The sequence below is a fragment of the Dipodomys spectabilis genome, unplaced genomic scaffold (genome assembly GCF_019054845.1).
Source record: "Dipodomys spectabilis isolate Male_0828 unplaced genomic scaffold, ASM1905484v1 ptg000512l, whole genome shotgun sequence".
NCBI classification, from domain to species: Eukaryota; Metazoa; Chordata; class Mammalia; order Rodentia; family Heteromyidae; genus Dipodomys; species Dipodomys spectabilis.
In genome coordinates, this window is record NW_024871189.1 from 417,960 (window position 1) to 438,547 (window position 20,588).

Genomic DNA, 20,588 nt, shown 5'->3' on the forward strand with positions numbered 1-20,588 from the left:
GACGGCGGGGGCCGGGACGGCGGGGCCCGGGACGGCGGGGGCTCGCGGCTGCGGCGCCCGCAGGTGAGCGCGCGTTCGCGGAGGGCGCGGGCGGCCGGTGCGCGGGACCCGAGGGCGGGCGCCCCCCGCGCGGCGCCCCGCGGCGCCCGGCCTGGGTTGGAGATGGGTCCTGGTGACCGGCGCGGGGCCCACGCCGGACCCCGGGCTCGCGGGCTGGGGGGGCTTCCCCGGGCGCCGGCGGGCGGGCGGGGCCCGGAGGGGGCGGCGGGGCCCGTAGGGGGGGGCGGGGCCCGTGGGGGGGGGCGGCGGGGCCCGGGGGGGGACGGCGGGGCCCGTGGGGGGGGACGGCGGAGCCCGGAGGGGGCGGCGGGGCCCGGGGGGGGGGGCGGCGGGGCCCGGGGGGGGGGCGGCGGGGCCCGGAGGGGGCGGCGGGGCCCGTGGGGGGGGGCGGCGGAGCCCGGAGGGGGCGGCGGGGCCCGGGGGGGGGGCGGCGGGGCCCGGGGGGGGGGACGGCGGGGCCCGGGGGGGGGGGGGTGGCGGGGCCCGGAGGGGGCGGCGGGGCCGCACGGGACGCCGCCCGCGGGGTCCCCGACGCGGCTTCCTGGGACCTCGCGAGTAAGAAGCCCGGGTGGCGCCGGCTGCGACGCGCCGCGGGATTCGGAGTCCTCGGCTGCCCGCCCGTGCCCCCCCCCCCCGTCCTCCGCCCGCCCGTGCCCCCCCCGTCCTCCGTCCGCCCGTGCCCCCCCCCCGTCCTCCGCCCGCCCGTGTCCCCCCCGTCCTCCGCCCGCCCGTGCCCCCCCCCGTCCTCCGCCCGCCCGTGCCCCCCCCCCCCGTCCTCCGCCCGCCCGTGTCCCCCCCGTCCTCCGCCCGCCCGTGTCCCCCCCGTCCTCCGCCCGCCCGTGCCCCCCCCCCCGTCCTCCGCCCGCCCGTGCCCCCCCCCCCGTCCTCCGCCCCTCCGTGCCCCCCCGTCCTCCGCCCGCCCGTGCCCCCCCCCGTCCTCCGCCCGCCCGTGCCCCCCCCCCCCCGTCCTCCGCACCTCCGTGCCCCCCCCCCCCCGTCCTCCGCCCCTCCGTGGCCTCCCTCCCCCTCCTCCGCTCCTCCGTGCCACCCCGTCCTCCGCCCCTCCGTGCCCCCCCCCCCGTCCTCCGCCCGCCCGTGCCCCCCCCCCCGTCCTCCGCCCCTCCTGCCCCCCCCCCCGTCCTCCTCCTCTCCGTGGCTTCCCTCCCCTTCCTCTGCCCCTCCTTGCCAACCCCCGTTCTCCGTCCGTCCGTGCCCCCCCTCCTCCGCCCCCCCTCCTCCGCCCGCCTGTGCCCCCCCTCCGGGTCCTCCGCCCTTCCGTGGCCCCCCTCCCCCCCATCCTCTGCCCGCCCGTGCCCCCCCTCCAGGTCCTCCACCCCTCCGTGGCCCCACTCCGACCTCCTCCCCTGGGGACCCTCTCCGTCCTCCTCCCGCCCATGACCCCCTCTGTCCTCTGCCCACCCGTGTATCCCCCCCAGGATCCTCCGTCCCCCCTAGGGCCCCCCATGGGGGGGCCTCCAGGCATCCAGGGCGCCCCCTCCTCTGCCTCCCTCACGCCCCCCACACCCTCCTCATCCCCTCAAGCCAGGCCCTATGCCCAGGGTCGTGCCTCTCTCTGGGAGTTAAGTTCTCTGGAAAGGGAAAAAAGCGAGGGAAGGAGGGAGGGAGGAATTCTCCCAAAGGAGACATTGTCCCAGCTGGCCGGCATGAGGAAGTTTGTCAGGGTGTCTGGGAAGCTGACGGTGTACCGGGGTCGCTGGAGGGTGAGGGTCGGGGTGGCCCCACAGCCCCTGGGCAGCCTAACCCTTCTGCTCCTGAGGGAGGACAGACGGTGTGACTTGGGGTGCCCGCGGCTCCTGTGGGATTGTGGGGGTCGCAGATACCCAGCTCCTGATGGGGTCTGTGTGGCCCACCTCCAGCCCCACCCTAGGATGCCCTCTGTGAAGGCCTGGGATCGGGCCATGGCCCCCAGGGCCCGCTGCTCCCCGGCGGCCATGCGGCGGTGTCTGCCCATCCTGGCCTGGCTGCCCAGCTACTCCGCGCGGTGGCTGAGGATGGACCTCATCGCCGGGCTCTCCGTGGGGCTCACGGTCATCCCCCAGGCGCTGGCCTATGCCGAAGTGGCCGGACTCCCGCCCCAGGTGGGTGTCTGACTCCCTGCCCACCAGACCTCAGTGCCTGTCCACAGGCTGAGTGGAACTAGAAGATGGAGTCCAGACACCTCTGTGCACCCCACCCCAGCCCCCTGTCACCTCTAACTCGTGACGGCCTTTGAGCCCAAGGTGGGTCTAGATGGGCAGCTAGGGCAGTGCGGTGGCTCATGGTGGACCCAGGAGGCTTTCTCAGAGTCACAGACGTGGGCTCAGGCCACTGATCCACCCAGAGGCAGCAGAGCCACCCTACCTCTAGTCTTGAGCACCCCAGGCCCTGGTCAGTGCTGGTAGGACATGTCTAATGTTCGCTGCAAGGCCGAGGTGGTGGCTAATGGGGCGGGGGGGGGGGGCACCCTGCCTGGGTCAGCTGGCCTGTCCCAGCACACTGATCCCAGGGATGGCAGGGACGCTGGGGTGGGTGGTCAGGCCTTGGGCATCCTGGCTGCTTACCACCCCCTTCCTTCCTCCCCACCCCCCAGTACGGCCTCTACTCTGCCTTCATGGGATGCTTCGTGTACCTCTTCCTGGGCACCTCCCGTGATGTGACTCTGGGCCCCACGGCCATCATGTCCCTGCTGGTGTCCTTCTATACCGTCCATGAGCCCGCCTACGCCGTGCTGCTGGCCTTCCTGTCCGGCTGCATCCAGCTGGCCATGGGCTTCCTGCGACTGGGTGAGACTCCGCCTGCCCGCTGTGGGGGAGGGCCTTCCGCTCTGCTTTCCCGGGGTACCCAGGCCCCTGCCGCTGCCTTTGACCTCACATCTCCTTCCTGGCCCCCAAGGCCCGGCTTGTATGTGGGAGGCAGCTCACCCCATCTTCCCTCCCCTGCTCCCTGGACTATCACGGTGGGGGGCAGGGGGGATTACTCAGCAGTCCTTTGCTGCTGGACCCTCTGCTCCCTGTCCCTCCCATGCCGCTTCTCCTTGGAACCTGATAGCCCTTTGGGCCAGCTCAGCTCTCTCTCTTGCCGCCAGGGTTTCTGCTCGACTTTATCTCCTGCCCGGTCATTAAAGGCTTCACCTCTGCTGCTGCTGTCACCATCGGCTTCGGGCAGGTCAAGGTAGGCACAGCTCCCACCAGGGCCCTGCCCTTTGACCTCTGCTGGTCACCAGTGGGGAACCTGGGAGTAGGACCTGACCTTTGGTGGCCAGTGGACATCTTGTGCTTTGGGGTGATTTTTTCCATAAATGGAGGAAAATAAGATGGGTGGTTGCCTTATAAAACAGTCCTTCTGTTTTTTGTTTGTTTGTTTTTGTTTATTTTTTGTTGGTTGTGGGGCTTGAACTCTGGGCCTGGGCGCTGTCCCTCAGCTCTTCAGCTCAAGGCTAGTGCTCTACCACTTGAGCCACAGCGCCACTTCCAGTTTTCTGATGGTTTATTGGAGATAAGAGTTTCACGGACTTTCCTGCCCGGGCCAGTTTTGAACCTCAATCCTCAGATCTCAGCCTTCTGAGTAGCTAGGATGACAGGTGTGAGCCACTGGTGCTGGGCAAAACAGCCCTTCTGGGGGAGATGGTTGTGTGATGGTCAGGCTTCACAGCAGAAAACTTAGGGGTTGGTAATTGCACCCCCGACTCTCCCTGAGTGTCTGGGCCAGGGAGCTTGTCCGGTGTCACAGGGGTTCTTCCTGCCCTTGCCACCCTTGGCAGTAGGCTGCCCCAGAAAACCATGTCCCCACATGGAAGTGCTTGGATTGGGTTTTTCATGTTTCTGTTTGCCCTGAGATAGCTATAAAAAGTGCTATAGTCTGTGATTCAACTCCCCGGGGGATTTACCCTCCTTGGCTGGGTCCCGTGCTGCCCTGGTCAACTCCCCGGGGGATTTACCCTCCTTGGCTGGGTCCCGTGCTGCCCTGGTCAACTCCCCGGGGGATTTACCCTCCTTGGCTGGGTCCCGTGCTGCCCTGGTCAACTCCCCGGGGGGTTTACCCTCCTTGGCTGGGTCCCGTGTTGCCCTGGTCAACTCCCCGGGGGATTTACCCTCCTTGGCTGGGTCCCGTGCTGCCCTGGTCAACTCCCCGGGGGATTTACCCTCCTTGGCTGGGTCCCGTGCTGCCCTGGTCAACTCCCCGGGGGGATTTACCCTCCTTGGCTGGGTCCCGTGCTGCCCTGGTCAACTCCCCGGGGGGATTTACCCTCCTTGGCTGGGTCCCGTGCTGCCCTGGTCAACTCCCCGGGGGATTTACCCTCCTTGGCTGGGTCCCGTGCTGCCCTGGTCAACTCCCCCGGGGGGATTTACCCTCCTTGGCTGGGTCCCGTGCTGCCCTGGTCAACTCCCCCGGGGGATTTACCCTCCTTGGCTGGGTCCCGTGCTGCCCTGGTCAACTCCCCCGGGGGGATTTACCCTCCTTGGCTGGGTCCCGTGCTGCCCTGGTCAACTCCCCGGGGGATTTACCCTCCTTGGCTGGGTCCCGTGCTGCCTTGGTCAACTCCCCGGGGGATTTACCCTCCTTGGCTGGGTCCCGTGCTGCCCTGGTCAACTCCCCGGGGGGTTTACCCTCCTTGGCTGGGTCCCGTGCTGCCCTGGTCAACTCCCCGGGGGATTTACCCTCCTTGGCTGGGTCCCGTGCTGCCCTGGTCAACTCCCCGGGGGATTTACCCTCCTTGGCTGGGTCCCGTGCTGCCCTGGTCAACTCCCCGGGGGGATTTACCCTCCTTGGCTGGGTCCCGTGCTGCCCTGGTCAACTCCCCGGGGGGATTTACCCTCCTTGGCTGGGTCCCGTGCTGCCCTGGTCAACTCCCCGGGGGATTTACCCTCCTTGGCTGGGTCCCGTGCTGCCCTGGTCAACTCCCCCGGGGGGATTTACCCTCCTTGGCTGGGTCCCGTGCTGCCCTGGTCAACTCCCCCGGGGGATTTACCCTCCTTGGCTGGGTCCCGTGCTGCCCTGGTCAACTCCCCCGGGGGGATTTACCCTCCTTGGCTGGGTCCCGTGCTGCCCTGGTCAACTCCCCGGGGGATTTACCCTCCTTGGCTGGGTCCCGTGCTGCCCTGGTCAACTCCCCGGGGGGATTTACCCTCCTTGGCTGGGTCCCGTGCTGCCCTGGTCAACTCCCCGGGGGGATTTACCCTCCTTGGCTGGGTCCCGTGCTGCCCTGGTCAACTCCCCGGGGGGATTTACCCTCCTTGGCTGGGTCCCGTGCTGCCCTGGTCAACTCCCCCGGGGGGATTTACCCTCCTTGGCTGGGTCCCGTGCTGCCCACCCCTGGTTCCCAGGACTGCTCGTGGTGTGATAGGGGTGAGCGAGCCCTGGACAGGCGTGGACTGAGTGGCTCTGAACTCGTCTGTAGATGGGGCCCTGGAGCCCTTTCTGTCACACTCGGCCACACCCTAGCCTCGTGACCCTGTGTCACCACCCCACATCCCAGCAAAGCAGGCTTCCCAGGGCCAGGGCTCTCCACAGGCCTGTGTCTGTCTTCCCTGGTGCAGCAGAGAATCCAGGCCTGGAGAATGTGCTTAGTGAGTGGCACAGCTGGCTGGGCTGTGCCCGGCTCTGCTTGGGAGTCAGGCTTGTTACTGTGTCCGTTGCCGGGGAGGAAGCGACTTGGAACGTGTAGGTGAGAGTATATACACAAGGTCTGCCCTGCAGATATGGTTGATGCTTTGATTGTAACAAATTCATTGTTAGCATAAGCAACAGTCTCCTCCTCTTCCCTGGAGTATTCCACTCTGTAACCACAAGGCCAGTATGGCGCCTTCTCTGTGCTTTTCTGCCAAGCTCTAGCCCCACCCCACGTTTTTACAGAGTTGCTTAGGTTGCAGAGCGCTCTGACATGCCCAGGTCAGAGCACCTTCCTTCCTCACTCAGATGCCACAATCCAGCACTGTTCTGCCCAGCCCCTGTGTGCAGCAGCGCTGGGGCAGTCAGAGCTGGGCTTGTCCCAGGCCCTACCAGGCCTCAGACAACAGAAAGAACTAAAGCCAGGGGCAGAAGCTCCTCCTGAGGGTCCCAGGGCTGCAGCCCTGGAGGCCAGGCCTGGCCAGCCACCTCTGCTCAGATTCTGCAGCCCTGGAGGCCAGGCCTGGCCAGCCACCTCTGCTCAGATTCTGCAGCCCTGGAGGCCAGGCCTGGCCAGCCACCTCTGCCCAGATTCTGCAGCCCTGGGAGGCCAGGCCTGGCCAGCCACCTCTGCCCAGATTCTGGGGACAGCCAGTATCCAGTGTGATTTTTTTTGTTGTTGTTGTTCAGTCCTGGGACTTGAACTCTAGGCCTGGGAGCTGTCCCTCAGCAATTCAGCTCAAGGCGAGCGCTCTACCACTTGAACCACAGTGCCACTTCTGGTTTTCTGGTGATTAAGAGCCTCACAGACTTTCCTGCCCAGGCTGGCTTTGAACCTTGCAGATCTCAGCCTCCTGAGTAGCTAGGATTACAGGTGTGACCTACAGCTTCCAATGTGGTTTTTCTTTCCTGCAGGGGGCAGTTCAGGGTGACTGACATGGCCTTGGTCCAATGGCTGTAGGGTGAGGACAGGGTCAAATGGCCTAGGACCTTTGGCCTTGTAGCTGTAAAACTGCGTTGGCTTCTGGGTGACCCAGACTGGGTTTTTTTGTTTGTTTGCTGGTTTGAAGTGACCTGAACTTGAGGTTCAGTCATTTTCTTTTTTTTTTTGTCGGTCGTGGGGCTTGAACTCTGGGCCTGGGCGGTATCCCTCAGCTCTTCAGCTCAAGGCAAGCGCTCTACCACTTGAGCTTCAGCGCCACTTCCGGTTTTCTGGTGGTTTATTGGAGATAGGAGTCTCACGGTCTCTCCTGCCCGGGCTGGCTTTGAACCGCGATCCTCAGATCTCAGCCTCCTGAGTAGCTAGGATTACAGGCGTGAGCCACCAGCGCCCGGCAGGTTCAGTCATTTTCAAAGCTAGTTGTCCTTGGGGCTTTAAGAGAGGTCCTTTGGGTCCTGGGGTCCTTTGGAAGTACTGATAGACGTGGCTGGGCCCCAGGAAGAGCCCCGGGGAGTCTGGGATTGCTTGGCAGGCCTGGGCACCGGGTGGTGCGGGCTGAAGGGACATTGGGGGTCAGGTGGGAGGGCAGGTGTGCTAACTCAGTGTCTGTTTGAGCAGAACCTTCTGGGACTACAGAACATCCCCAGGCAGTTTTTCCTGCAGGTGTATCACATCTTCCTCAGCATTGGAGACACCAGGTACCTTCTTGTTGCTGCTTCCCAGATGAGGAGCTCTTCCGGCCCCTCCCAGGCCCCGCCCTCCTCTCCACCCACAAGGGCATGGTTCCAGCCCCTCCCAGGCCCCGCCCTCCCCTCCACCCACAGGGCACGGTTCCAGCCCCTCCCAGGCCCCGCCCTCCTCTCCACCCACGAGGGCACGGGTTCTGCGTTCAGGTGCCTGGGGCTCACACCCATGGGGGAGCACCTGTCACCTCACCAGAGCGTGGGCCCGATGTGCCGCGGCCTGCTGCATGGGCAGTGGCGCTCTCCTCAGGGCTTTCGTGGGAGGTGGGAGGGCGGTCCGGGTGTGGAGGATCCAGGGAAGGGGACCGGCCATAGTCTCCTGCTCCAGGGTCCTCACTTGGCCAGAGGAGGACCAGCAGCGGACGCTGATACAAGCAGAACAGTCAGCTGGCGGCCAGGAATGAGCTCCAGGGAACTGGGGGCTCCTGCGGGGCCTTCCCTCAGCCTGTGGAGGCCAGGACACCTCTTCCATCTGTCCTGCCGGAGATGGCTTGGGGGCACAGTCCAGGGGGGGACCCCACGAAGCTGGGACCTGGGGGGAGTGGGGGGAGGGCCTGACCTACAGCTCCTCAGAACCAGGAGGTCCAGCCTCCTGGGGGCAGTGAAGGGGACACAGCCTGCCCGAGCACACCACTGACCACACGCCAAGCGTCTCTCCTGATGCACAGTCCTCAGACTAGGAGGCAACGGGGAGGGAGATGTGGCTGTGACTTGGCGGGATGAGGTTTGGAATGAAGGGGGTGCTGGGAGAGAGCCACGGGGGAGGAGCCTTGGGGTGGACACCTAGCTCCAGAAGGTGGAGTCCCAGCCACGCGCACTTGTCTCCATGGTGGTGAGCAGCGCTCTGCCCGCAGGGTGGGCGACGCCGTCCTGGGTCTGGTGTGCATGGTGCTGCTGCTCCTGCTGAAGCTGATGCGGGACCACACGCCTCCCGTCCACCCCGAGATGCCCCTCGGGGCGCGGCTCAGCCACGGGCTGGTGTGGATGGCCACCACAGGTGAGGGGCTGGCTGGCCGAGGGACGGGCTCCACGGGGTCCTGGACCTCCTCCCAGGTGGGCGTGACGGGGCCTGGGGCTGGTGCAAGCTCCCGGCTGGCGGGAGCCACGGTCCAGGGGCTTTGAGGGAGACCGGGGTCACCTTGTCTCCTCGCGGGGGACGTAGTGTGGCTCCAGGGGCGGTGGCCGTGCTCAGCCTCCGCCTCCAAGTCACCCACTCCAAAGTGACAGCCAGGCAGAGGTTGTGAAGTTTTACACCCCCACCCCAAATTCTGAAGCCTTTACACTCTTTTTTTTGGGGGGGGGGGTCCAGTCGTGGGGCCTGAACTCTGGGCCTGGGCGCTGTCCCTCAGCTCTTCAGCTCAAGGCTAGCGCTCTACCACTTGAGCCACAGCGCCACTTCCGGCTTTTTTCTTTTTGCTTACGTGGTGCTGAGGAATGGAACCCAGGGCCTCAGGCATGCAAGGCAAGCGCTCTACCACTGAGCCACCTTCCCAGTCCTCTTTCTTAAACTTTTAACCTATTTAACCTATTTATCTTTTTTGTTTAAACTAACTTTTTTTTTTTTTGGTCCTGGGGCTTGAGCACTATCCCTGTGCTCTTCAGCTCAAGCGCTCTACCACTTGAGCTACAGCCCCACTTCTGGTTTTCTAGTGGTTTATTGGAGGTAAGAGTCTCACAGACTTTCCTACCCGGCTGGCTTTGAACCATGATCCTCAGATCTCAGCCTCCTGAGTAGCTAGGATGACAGGCCTGAGCCACTGGCTCGAGCATTGTTGCCTCCTCCTTTGTTTCCCCTTCCCATCTCCCCCCCTTCCCCTGCCCCCCCCAACAAACTCTTTTAGGCTTTATTTTGTTTTGGCTTAAAAAAATAATTTATAGGGTTTATTCTTCAAGCAGCATTTCCCATTTTTTGTCTCACTTGTAGCTAGAATTACAAGTGGGTTATTGAACCCACCACACTTGGCTTATTGGTTGAGGTAGGATTTCCTAATTTTTTGCTGGGTTGTCCTCAGACTTTGATCCTCCTTATTTCTGCCTCCCACACCCCAGGGATTACAGGCATGAGCTGTCACAGCCACCACAGCCCGCTTTCTTTATCCCCGTCCCCCTGTGTGCACTTCACGGGGCTGATACCCTTGCACGGCTGTGTGTACTGCACGGATATTCCTGGGGTTGTGGCTGGGTGGAGTCCCCGCCTGTGAAGTAGGTTTGCCCCAGGTACATTCCTGTTTCTGCCACGACTCACCAGTCCCCCCTTCCTCCCCTCCCTCCCTCCCTCCCTGCCCCCCCCCCTAGCCCGCAATGCCCTGGTGGTCTCCTTCGCGGCTCTGGTGGCATACGCCTTCGAGGAGACGGGATCCCAGCCTTTCACGCTAACTGGAGCCATAGCCGGGGGCCTCCCTCCTGTGCGGATCCCTCCTTTCTCCGTGACTACAGCCAACGGGACAGTCTCCTTCACCCAGATGGTGCAGGTGAGCAGAGCACGGGGTACGCCGGGAAATGGAAGAGATGGAGATGGGCCCGGCGTAGCGGAGGCCACGGGCGTGCTGACCCGGGCTCCAGCCGTGGCCACCCAGGCCCTCCCTGAGCGGGGGCCGCCCCTCACGTCCCTCTCTCCCCACCAGGACATGGGGGCTGGGCTGGCTGTGGTGCCCCTCATGGGCCTCCTGGAGAGCCTTGCTGTGGCCAAAGCCTTCGGTAAGACGCCAGTGCCCGCAGCCCCCGACCTCCCCCGCCCCCCCCCCCCCCAGACGTCTGCCCACCTCGACTGGCTGCCCTGCTGTTTGCTTTTTATCTGCCCTGTCTCTCAACATCGGAGTTTTAGCTAAGGAAACACACGCTCATGTTTTTAAGGTGTGCTGGGGAGGAAGGGGACGGGAGGGATGGGTGGACACGCCGGTAGCGAGCTGTCTCCACGCGGCACATGTGGGCATGGCGGGCTGTGTATGGCTTTTGTTGCCTTTCGTTTTGTTTCATGTGCTTGAACCTGGGGCCTTACGCTCTCACTTTGCTCTTTCACGCAAGGCTAGTGCTTTATCAATGAGCCACTCCTCCACTCCTAGCTTTTGCTGGTTATTTGGAAACAAACGTCTCATGCACTTTCTCGTCCAGGCTAGCTGTAAACAGAGATCCTCAGATCTTGGCCTTCTGAGTAGCTAGGATTGCAGGTGTGAGCCACCAGTGTCTGGCTTCTGTGCTGTTTTAGATGTAAGTGGTAGTAGTGACTGAACTTCAAACTTCACCCTTAATAACTATGCCTTATACAATTCCATCAACTTCAGCAGTGTGCTGCTGGCTCCGCCCTTCCCGAGCCTTCTTCACCCCTGCAGACAGGGCCGGTCCACTGCCTTAACCACCACCTGTGGGTCGGAATCTTACCGTTTCCACGGCAGCAGCTGGATGTCTAGCTTCATATTATCAACATGCTGTTGCTCTCCTGATCTGTGGGCATTGCTTGTGGGGATTGGTTAATTTTGAAGGTTAAAACCCAGCCGGTGAGCTGGGTGGGTGGAGCTTAAAGGTATGTGCACCTGTGATCCCAGCCACAGGCGGAGCACAATGCCTGCGTGCACCCTGTGCGCCTGTCATCCCAGTGACTGGGGAGCAAATGAGGAAGATCACATTTCTAGGCTGGCCCACATGTCTCGCTAGGACCCTAACCAACACAAAAGGCTCAAGTGGTGGAGAGCTTTTGTGCAAGGCTCTGAAAAAAAAAGAGAGGGACATTAGCCCTCGTCCTTTTGTCCAACTTGGGTGAAGGTTAGCATGTTGCTGCACCTCTCTGTTGTTGCATACAGACCCCGCTGCACACACCCGGGCACATGGTGTGCCCCTTACACACAAGCGTGGGGCAAGGGCTTAGATTGCGGAGATCTCAGAGTTTTTGCTCTACTGGCTGAGCATTATTAATTCAAAACCCTCAAACCTGCAGTGTTCCGGAGTCGGAAAGCTTCTGGATATCATTCAGAAACGTGCCAGTTTTGAAACTTTGAATTTTTTTAATGTTAGATTAGACACGTTCAGTGTGTAAGTAGTTTTTGTGTGTAATTTTGTACTTTTATGAAACTTGGACGATGCCACATACAGGCTGAGGAGGGGTTTTAAATTTTTTATCCTAGCAGTATGTAAGGCTTCCAGCAACATCCTTCTTATCCGTTTTCTCTAGCTTCACAGAATAACTACCGCATCGACACCAACCAGGAGCTGCTGGCTATAGGTAAGATGCCTTGTGGGCTGGGGTACTCCGTGGCTCTCTGAGTTGTACCAGGTCTGGCAATCTGGCAATGCTCGTGATGAACGGAGAGCTTGTAGAAATGAGCCTGGACTGAACCCCAAGTGTCCCCGAGGTTCTATTCCCCTTAGGAATAGGGGGCCCATGTCTGGAGCTCCTGTGTGCCCACACTCAGGTCTGGATCCTTCCCAGGCCGCATCTGGACCTCTCCACCTCGGGAGGGGCCAGGTAGACCTGGTGACAGGACCGGACTGTCTCTGAGCGCCCCTTCCATGCTCCCAGCCCTCCCCGGGCAGCAGTGGGCGGGCTGGTGTGGCAGGCAGGGCAGCCCCGTGATCCTCCCCGGATGCTGGGGACCTTGGGGCGGGGCAGAGCTTGGCCCTTTTGTTTTTTGGTTTTTTTGGGGTCCGGTCGTGGGGCCTGAACTCTGGGCCTGGGCGCTGTCCCTCAGCTCTTCAGCTCAAGGCTAGCACTCTACCACTTGAGCCACAGTGCCACTTCCGGCTTTTTTCTTTTTGCTTATGTGGTGCTGAGGAATCGAACCCAGGGCCTCAGGCATGCAAGGCAAGTGCTCTACCACTGAGCCACCTTCCCAGCCCTGACATAGGCTCTTTTTTTTTTTTTTTTTGTCGGTCGTGGGGCTTGAACTCTGGGCCTGGGCGCTGTCCCTCAGCTCTTCAGCTCAAGGCGAGCGCTCTACCACTTGAGCTACAGCGCCACTTCCAGTTTTCTGGTGGTTTATTGGAGATAGGAGTCTCACGGTCTCTCCTGCCCGGGCTGGCTTTGAACTGCGATCCTCAGATCTCAGCCTCCTGAGTAGCTAGGATTATAGGCGTGAGCCACCAGCACCCGGGGACATAGGCTCTTTCTAACTGTACCCAGGCTGGCCTCTGATTTGCAGGGCCTCTGCCGGGCCTGTCACAGCCAGGCCCCCCATTTTTGATGATGTGTTCCGGGTGGGTGAGGCTGGAGAGCCTGGTGCTTGAGGGCCCCGCCTGAGTGGCTCGTCCAGAACAGCCCTGAACCTGTTCCCCGTTATGTAGCCCTTACGCAGTGGGGGACAGCGGTCACTCACTGGGAGGGCTGGAGGTGGGGGATGAGGCTGGGGGGTGGGTTGTGATAAGGGGGGGCTGCTAGCCCAGTTCTTGGATTCCAGTGAGGCTGTGAGCCTGGGGTCTCTCCAGTGGGGTCAGCGCCCCTCAGGGACGGTTTGCAGGCCATAGCCCTTGGCCCTCACCATGGCTCACCAGCTTACAGAGCAGAGTTGGGGGACAGGAGGAGCTCGGATTTGTGGGGGGAGCGGAGCAGGGGTGGGGGGATGGGAGGAGCTCGGATTTGTGGGGGGAGCGGAGCAGGGGTGGGGGGATGGGAGGAGCTCGGATTTGTGGGGGGAGCAGGGCAGGGGTGGGGGGATGGGAGGAGCTCGGATTTGTGGGGGGAGCGGAGCAGGGGTGGGGGGATGGGAGGAGCTCGGATTTGTGGGGGGAGCGGAGCAGGGGTGGGGGGATGGGAGGAGCTCGGATTTGTGGGGGGAGCTGAGCAGGGGTGGGGGGGACGGGAGGAGCTCGGGGTACATGGGGGATCGGGGGGATGGGAGGAGCTTGGGGTGCGGGGGGGGGAGCAGGGCAGGGATGGGGGGATGGGAGGAGCTTGGATGCGTGGGGGGGAGTGGAGCAGGGGTGGGGTGGGAGGAGCTCCGGTCTGTGGGGGAGCAGGAGCCATCCTGGCTCTCAGTGCACACCCGCTGTGTCCCTGGAGGCTGGGCTGGGTCTAGTGGAATAATCTGGTCAGGGTTGGGGCCGAGCTCCGTGGTAGTGATTGTTTTTTTTGGGGGGGGGGCACGGGGACACGTATGAGGCCCTGGCTCCACCCAAGCACAATCTCTGAAAAGAATCCAGCTTGCAGCCAGGCACCTATAGCTCACACCTGTCATTCCACTACTCAGGAGGCTGAGATCCGAGGATCATGGTTCAAAGCCAGCCCAGGCAGGAAAGTCTGTGAGACTCTTATTTCCCAATGAAGCACCAGAAAACCAGAAGTGGCACTGTGGCTCAAGTGGTAGAGTGCTCGCCTTGAGCTGAAGAGCGGAGGGACAGTGCCCAGGCCCAGAGTTCAGGCCCCCCATTGACCCTCCAAACAAAAAGAATTCAGCTTGGGTGAATAGGCCAAGGTGGGCTGTGTTCTCCTTCCCTGGGAGAGCACGCAGGCTGACACGGCGCACCGTGGCCTGGCCCGGGCCCACCCAACCCCGGTCCTCTGCCCCGCCCAACCCCGGTCCTCTGCCCCCCCCCTCCCCGCACTTCCAGTAAACCTGCTCTTCCCCAGGTCTCACCAACACGCTGGGCTCCCTCGTCTCTTCCTACCCCGTCACAGGCAGCTTTGGGCGGTGAGTGACGCCAGGCCCCTTCCCCTCGCCACGCCCTTTGCCCACACTCCTCGCTGCTCCCTTCTCCCTGCAAGTCCCAGCGGCCTCCAGACAACCTCAGCTGTGGGGGCGGGCCTGCCCACTGGGTGGGTGGGACAGCAGGACAGTGGGACTGAGCCGGGCTCTGCAGGAAGGCCCCAGCGCACATTGCCCCAGAAGAACGCTGGTGCCCATGTTAATTCCCAAGAGAACGGCCTCCACCCTGGTAAATCACGGTCACGGAGGAGGCAGGGCCCCACAGCTCCTCCCTAGGTCAACAAAAGTGGTTGGGTCAGGTATCTGCAGCTCACGCCTGTAATCCTAGCTACTTAGGAGATGGAGATCTGCTGCTTGAGGCTTGAAGGCTGCCCAGGCAGGGAAGTCCATGAGATCTTTGTTTTTGTTGTTTTGGTTATAGGGCTTGAACACAGGGCCTAGGCACTGTCCCTGAGTCTCTTTATGCTTAAGGGTGGCACTCTACCACTTGAACCACAGGGCTACTTCTGATTTTTGAGTAGTTAATTGGAGGTAAGAATCTCACAGCGGGGCTGGGAAGGTGGCTCAGTGGTAGAGCACTTGCCTTGCATGCTCGAGGCCCTGGGTTCGATTCCTCAGCACCACATAAGAAAAAAGCCAGAAGTGGCGCTGTGGCTCAAGTGGTAGAGTGCTAGCCTTGAGCTGAAGAGCTGAGGGACAGTGCCCAGGCCCAGAGTTCAGGCCCCATGACTGGACCCAAAAAAAAAAAAGAATCTCACAGGGCTGTTCTGCCTGGGCTGGCTTTGAACCGTGATCCTCAGATCTCAACCTCCTGAATAGCTAGAATGACAGGCATGATCCACTGGCACCAGTTTCCATAAGATTCTTAACGGCAGTTAACCATAAAAAAGCCAGAATTGGAGCTGTGGCTCAAGTGGTAGAGTGCTATGCTAGTCTTGGGCATAAAAGCTAAGCAAGAACTGGGTGCCAGTGGCTTATCCTGTGATCTTAGCTACACAGGAGGCTGAAATTGGAGGATTGTGGTTAAAAGCTAGTCCAGGCAGGAAAGCCTATGAGACTCTTATGTCCAACTAACCACCAAAAAACTAAGTTCTGAAGCTGTGGCACAAGTGGTAGAGCTTGAGCAAAAAAGCTAAAGGACAGCACCCAGCCTCAGGACTAGCGCACTTGTGTGTGAGCTCACACACACACACACACACACACACACACACACACACACACACACACACACACACACACACACACACACACACAGCCAAGCCAGTTTAAGCCCTAGTATTGGCACAGAAGAGGAGGAGGAGTCAGAGTTGGCAGCAGTGTAGAGGACGTGCTTTCTCATTTGAACTTTCCTAATCAATGACCAATGATGTGAACCCAAGGAACAGGCCTGCAGGTGATGGCCCCAGCTCCGTTTCCGGCCTGAGCTCAGCCCCCAGCCAGCCCAGGCCTGGAGGAGGGTCAGCTGCGGTCACGGACGAGACCCGGCCTGTCCCCGCCGCGGGGATTCACAGACTCTCCGTTGCCTTCCAGGACGGCCGTGAACGCGCAGTCAGGAGTGTGCACCCCAGCAGGGGGACTGGTGACTGGTGAGCCCCCCCCCCCCCGCCTCATTTCCCCTGCTCCCATGCGGTGGGCATGGGCCGGGCGAGAGGACCCACAGTTAAAGGGACTGGCCGCTGGCAGGGCGTAGAGGGGTCCGAGCCCCAACCCGGCTGTGCCACTTGCTGTGCAGGAAGGAGCCTCGCCAGGCCCTCCTAGGCCCCACAAGGTCACAGTGCTCCCCAGTTAGCACCGCTCCCCTGCACCGCAGTGACACTGGCTCCCCCCCCCCCCCCCCAGGTGTGCTGGTGCTGCTCTCCCTGAGCTACCTGACGTCACTGTTCTCCTTCATCCCCAAGTCTGCCCTGGCCGCCGTCATCATCACGGCCGTGGCCCCGCTCTTCGACACCAAGATCTTCGGGACACTTTGGCGCGTTAAGAGTATGTACCTGGGGGCTGGGAAGGTAGCTCAGTGGTAGAGTGCTTCCTTGCATGCGTGAGGTCCTGAGTTCGATTCCTCAGCACCACATAAGCAGAAAAGGCTGGAAGTGGTGCTGTGGCTCAAGTGGTAGAGTGCTCGCCTTGAGCTGAAGGGCTGAGGGACAGCGCCCAGGCCGAGTTCAGGCCCCATGACCAGCAAAAAAAAAAGATGTATGTACCTGAGCTGGGCGCCAGTGGCTCACGCCTGTAATCCTAGCTGCTCAGGAGGCTGAGATCCAAGATGGCAGATCAGGAGATGCTCAGCTCCAAGTAAACACCTGAAGCCACTAGTGGAGCTGTGGCTCAACTAGCAGAGCACTAGCCTCGAGCACTAGCAGAAAGCTTCGGAACTATGCCCAGGACCTGAATGCAAGCCCCAGTACTGGAGATGACACTTTCCAAAAAAAGGAGTTTGTATTCACAGCCGAGGAGTGCCGGGGCAGGGTGTCTGAGCGGCCACCGGCCGGGGCGGAGCTGGGAGCTGAGGGCAGGGCTTCGAGTGGGGCTGGGGACAGCAGGGAGGTGAGGGCAGGCGGGGTGTAATCCATATGACCTACACCAGTGGCTCACACCTGTAATCCTAGCTACTGAGGAGGCTGATACCTGAGGATCTAGGTTCAAATCCAGTCCATACAGAAAAGTGTGAGGTTCATACCTCCATTTAACCAGCAAAAAGCCAGAAGTGGAAGCCTGGCCAAGTGGTAGAGTAGAAAGCTAACTGACAATGCCCGGGCCCTGAGTTCAAGCCCCAGCACCAGTTCATACATACAAATAGTATTAATATGTGTGTGGGGGATATAGTGGAGATTCCTGGGGGAAACTGAGGCCTGGGCGGTGTGGGACAGGTGGGGTTGAGTGTAGGGTGGAGCCAGTCCTGGCACTTTGTCCCCCGGACACCTCTGCCAGGAGTCCTGCCTGGGCTCTGGGGGTTCACCTGCCCACCTCTTGCCAAACTGTCCCCTCTTCTGGGCCTCCTCTCACCCAGACCGGGCAAGGTCCCCTGGGCACCAGCTGCAGCTACAGCCACCGTCCCTGGGGTGCTTTGGCCTGGGCCGGCTGGCCGCAGGTGTGCCAGGTGCAGCAGGGGGTTGGGCAGGGAGAGACCCGCTGAGCTGGCCCTGCCCTAGGGCTGGACTTGCTGCCCCTCGGCGTGACCTTCCTGCTGTGCTTCTGGGAGGTCCAGTACGGCATCCTGGCGGGCGCGCTGGTGTCCCTGCTGCTGCTCCTGCACTCGGCAGCCAGGCCCGAGACCCAGGTGTGCCTGGGGGTGGGGAGTGAGGGAGTGGGGAGGGGAGGGTTGAGTTCACCAGGAGGCTGTGGGAGGCTGTGGGCTTCACATGGCTGAAAGTGACTGGGGGTGCCCCTGGCCCCTTCCCTCCAGCGCTCCCAGCTTGGGCTGGAGAGTATTTTCTAGAACAAAACCTGCCTGAGGCGGTGCTGTGCTGGGGGGAGCGGGGACCCTCCGGGACTCACGGCCTCCCTCTCCAGGTGCGGGAGGGGCCGGTGCTGGTCCTGCAGCCGGCCAGCGGGCTGCACTTCCCCGCAGTTGAGGCCCTGCGCGAGGCCATCGCGAGGCCGGCTCTGGAAGGTACGGGGCTGCCTGGGGCGGGCTCAGGCCAGCGGGCGGAGGTGGGGGGGCTCTTCCTGCACCCCAGCCCCGGCTCCAGCCTCGGTGTCTGGCCAGCACTCCAGCCCGCTGTCCCATGGGCGCCCAGCCCCAGCTGCCCAGCGTCAGCAGTGGCCGTCCTGTCCACAACTGGCTCTCAGGAGCCATGGGGGCCATTTCAGGCCTGCTCTGCCTGCCGAGCTGCAGCGTGGCGTGACCGTGGGGGCCCGGGCTGTCTCCCCAGTGTGTCCCCCTCGCAGCGCGATCCTGGCGTGCAGCCACGTCTGCAGCGTCGACTACACCGTGGTGCTGGGGCTGGGCCAGCTCCTGGAGGACTTCCACAAGCGTGGCGTGCGCCTGGTGTTTGTCGGCCTGCAGGTGAGCAAGGCGGTGCCGGGGCTGATGGGACATCCAGGCCCCTGGGCCTTGCCAGCAACAGAGCCCGCGGCCCTCACTGGCGTGGCTCTGCTGGGGCTCCTGACCCCACTGGCCTTCACCCCCTTGTAGGTAAAATGGCCCTGAGGGGTCACAGACGTGGCCTCACTCTCCCGGGAGTCCAAGCTGACCCGTTTGCCACCACGTGCAGGGGCATGTTCAGGGGCACCCAGTCCCGGGCTGCGCTGTGGGACTTACTCTGTGGAGCACTGGTCTTGGTCTCCGCAGCCTGTTGGTGTGGAATCTGCTTTCAGACAGCCGTCCCCTGCCGTCCCTGCCCCCCCCAGCCGCCCCTCCCCGCCCCCCGTGCAGAGGTAAAGCAGCACCTCGCCAGCACATGCCTGGGGAGCACCAGGCCCCTGCCGCCCGCCCACGGCAGAACCCTGTCCCCCCCCCCCCCTCCCCGTGCAGAGGTGAAGCAGCACCTCACCAGCACATGCCTGGGGAGCACCAGGCCCCTGCTGCCCGCCCGCGGCAGAACCCCACCTTGCATCCAAGCACGTCTGCCCTGCAGGTGCCCGTGCTCCGCGCCCTGCTGGCGGCTGACCTGAAGGGTTTCCAGTGCTTCTCCACCCTGGAGGAGGCAGGTGGGTGTGGGGGGAAAGGGGGGAGTGCGTTCTCACGTGTGTCCACACCCCAGGTGGTCAGGACAGAGCCAGACAGGGTCGCAAGAGCCAGAGCCCTGGGGCAGGGGGTGGCACCACACCCGAGTCCCTGGAAGGGCACCTTGGTCTGATGCCATCATGCCAGCGCGGGGCGGGATTGGAGGTGGGTCAGCCGCAGCCACAGCTGCCCACAGGTCCTGGCCCAGCCACAGGGAGTGGCGAGGCCCTGGCAGGCTGCTTCTGAGACTTTTGAGGCACTTTTATATTTATTTATTTATGTCTGTCGTGGGGCTTGAATTCTGGGCCTGGGCACTGTCCCTCAGCTCTTCAGCTCAAGGCAAGCGCTCTACCACTTGAGCCACAGCACCACTTCTGGTTTTCCGGTGGTTCATTGGAGAGAAGAGTCTCACAAACTTCCCTGCCTGGGCTGGCTTTGAACCACGATCCTCAGATCTCAGCCTCCTGAGTAGCTAGGATGACAGGCGTGAGCCACTGGAGCCAGGCTTATATTTTATTTTTAGATGTATGTTTGAGGTGATGTTTAAACCCAAAGAAGCAAAGAGTTCAGGTGTCCTGCCTATATAGCCTTCTGACTGGATACAATGTTCCATTAATCACCAATCAGGATACAGTGTTTCCATCATTTGTCAACCCGGGGACAGTGTTTATCACTCTAGAAAGCTCCTTTCTGCTGCTCCCCAGGGGGCCACTGCTCTGATTTCTGGCAGAGCCAAGACGATCAGTGGAACTCTCATGTTCTTATTGGAGCCAGCTTCAGTGCTGACAGGCAGGAAGGGCCTGCAGAGGCCCAGCTGTAGGGGAAGCGTCCGCAGGTACCCACAGGTGCCCTGCAGGCAGATTCACCTTGGGAGAGCCTGCCCAGCTCACAGTGGAGCCCACCAGCGTTAGCGGTCTGCCAGGGTGACCCCGGCCCCCCAGGGCCCCAGCTGCCCCATGCCACCCACAGAGTTGCCCCCTGCTGCTCTCAGTGCCAGGAAACCTTGCACATGGAGCTCTCGTTGTTGCTTTTCTCAGAGAAATACCTGATGCAGGACCTGGGGCTGGAGCCCTACGACATCTGCGAGGACTCGGACCCCGACCCCGAGCGCACCGCCACCCTGCTGCAGGCCTAGTTGGGCCTTCGAGGGGCAGCTGACGTGGGAGGAGCCTCCAGAAAGTTCCGTCACTGTGGTCTGGTGCCAGACACCGCCCCTCGGGACACATACTGTTTGGGGAAAAGGTGCTCAGGGGACCCTGGGAGGCGCAGGGCCGCGTGTGCCTCTGGTGTCCTTGGGGCAGATTACAAAGTCACCTCCCTGCTGCCAGCTGCACGGTTCTTCCAGGGAAGGAGCACCTCCCAGAGGAGGCGGGCAGCAAGGTACCAGAAGGAAGAGGGGGCCCCCGGCCCCAGCGCCTCCCCCCATCCTCAGCTCTGGACGAGCAGAGGAGGCAGGCGCCGTAGACATGCCTGCAGGGCATTCTGAGTTGGGACGGGAGAGAAAACCAGGAGCCAAGTTGGTTGGAAAGTGGTTTTGTGTTTTTTAAATGGAAATGATGCTTTGATGAAATGCTTTACTATAAAAAAGATTGGAAGCCACCTCCCCGCCCCGCCCCTCACCCAAGTGCGTGTCCAGCACGTGGCCATGTGCTGTGATTATATATTCAGATGAGTGGCGTGGGGGAGCGTGACTTTCCGTGTCCATCTGCGTTGTAGTTGCTTGGTCAGCCCTGTGGTCAGCGTGTGCCGGGGTGAGGAGCTCAGTGCCGTGCCCTGCACGTTCAGGTTCAGGCCCTGGCCCCAGGATGACTACTTGGCGGTGGAAGTGAGGTGGTGAAGTAAAGCTCCGCAAACTCACAAACTGACAAGCAAGCTGGGCGCCAGTAGCTCACACCTGTAATCCTAGTTACTCAGGAGGCTGAGCACTGGGGATTTTCAAGGCC

The 20,588-nt window shown here is 62.0% G+C and overlaps 1 protein-coding gene across 1 annotated transcript; it reads left to right on the plus strand.

The window, feature by feature from the left end:
• The first annotated feature begins 44 nt into the window (after nucleotides 1–44).
• Nucleotides 45–20,588, plus strand: Slc26a11 (solute carrier family 26 member 11). The gene is made up of 17 exons (XM_042670049.1): nucleotides 45–63; nucleotides 1,938–2,159; nucleotides 2,651–2,843; nucleotides 3,146–3,231; nucleotides 7,226–7,305; nucleotides 8,205–8,347; nucleotides 9,646–9,821; nucleotides 9,975–10,047; nucleotides 11,516–11,566; nucleotides 13,907–13,967; nucleotides 15,513–15,568; nucleotides 15,822–15,962; nucleotides 17,129–17,256; nucleotides 17,490–17,589; nucleotides 17,852–17,985; nucleotides 18,557–18,629; nucleotides 19,683–20,588. The coding sequence occupies exons 2-17, from the start codon at nucleotides 1,950–1,952 to the stop codon at nucleotides 19,778–19,780; spliced, it is 1,803 nt and encodes a 600-aa protein (XP_042525983.1). The 5' UTR covers nucleotides 45–63; nucleotides 1,938–1,949; the 3' UTR covers nucleotides 19,781–20,588.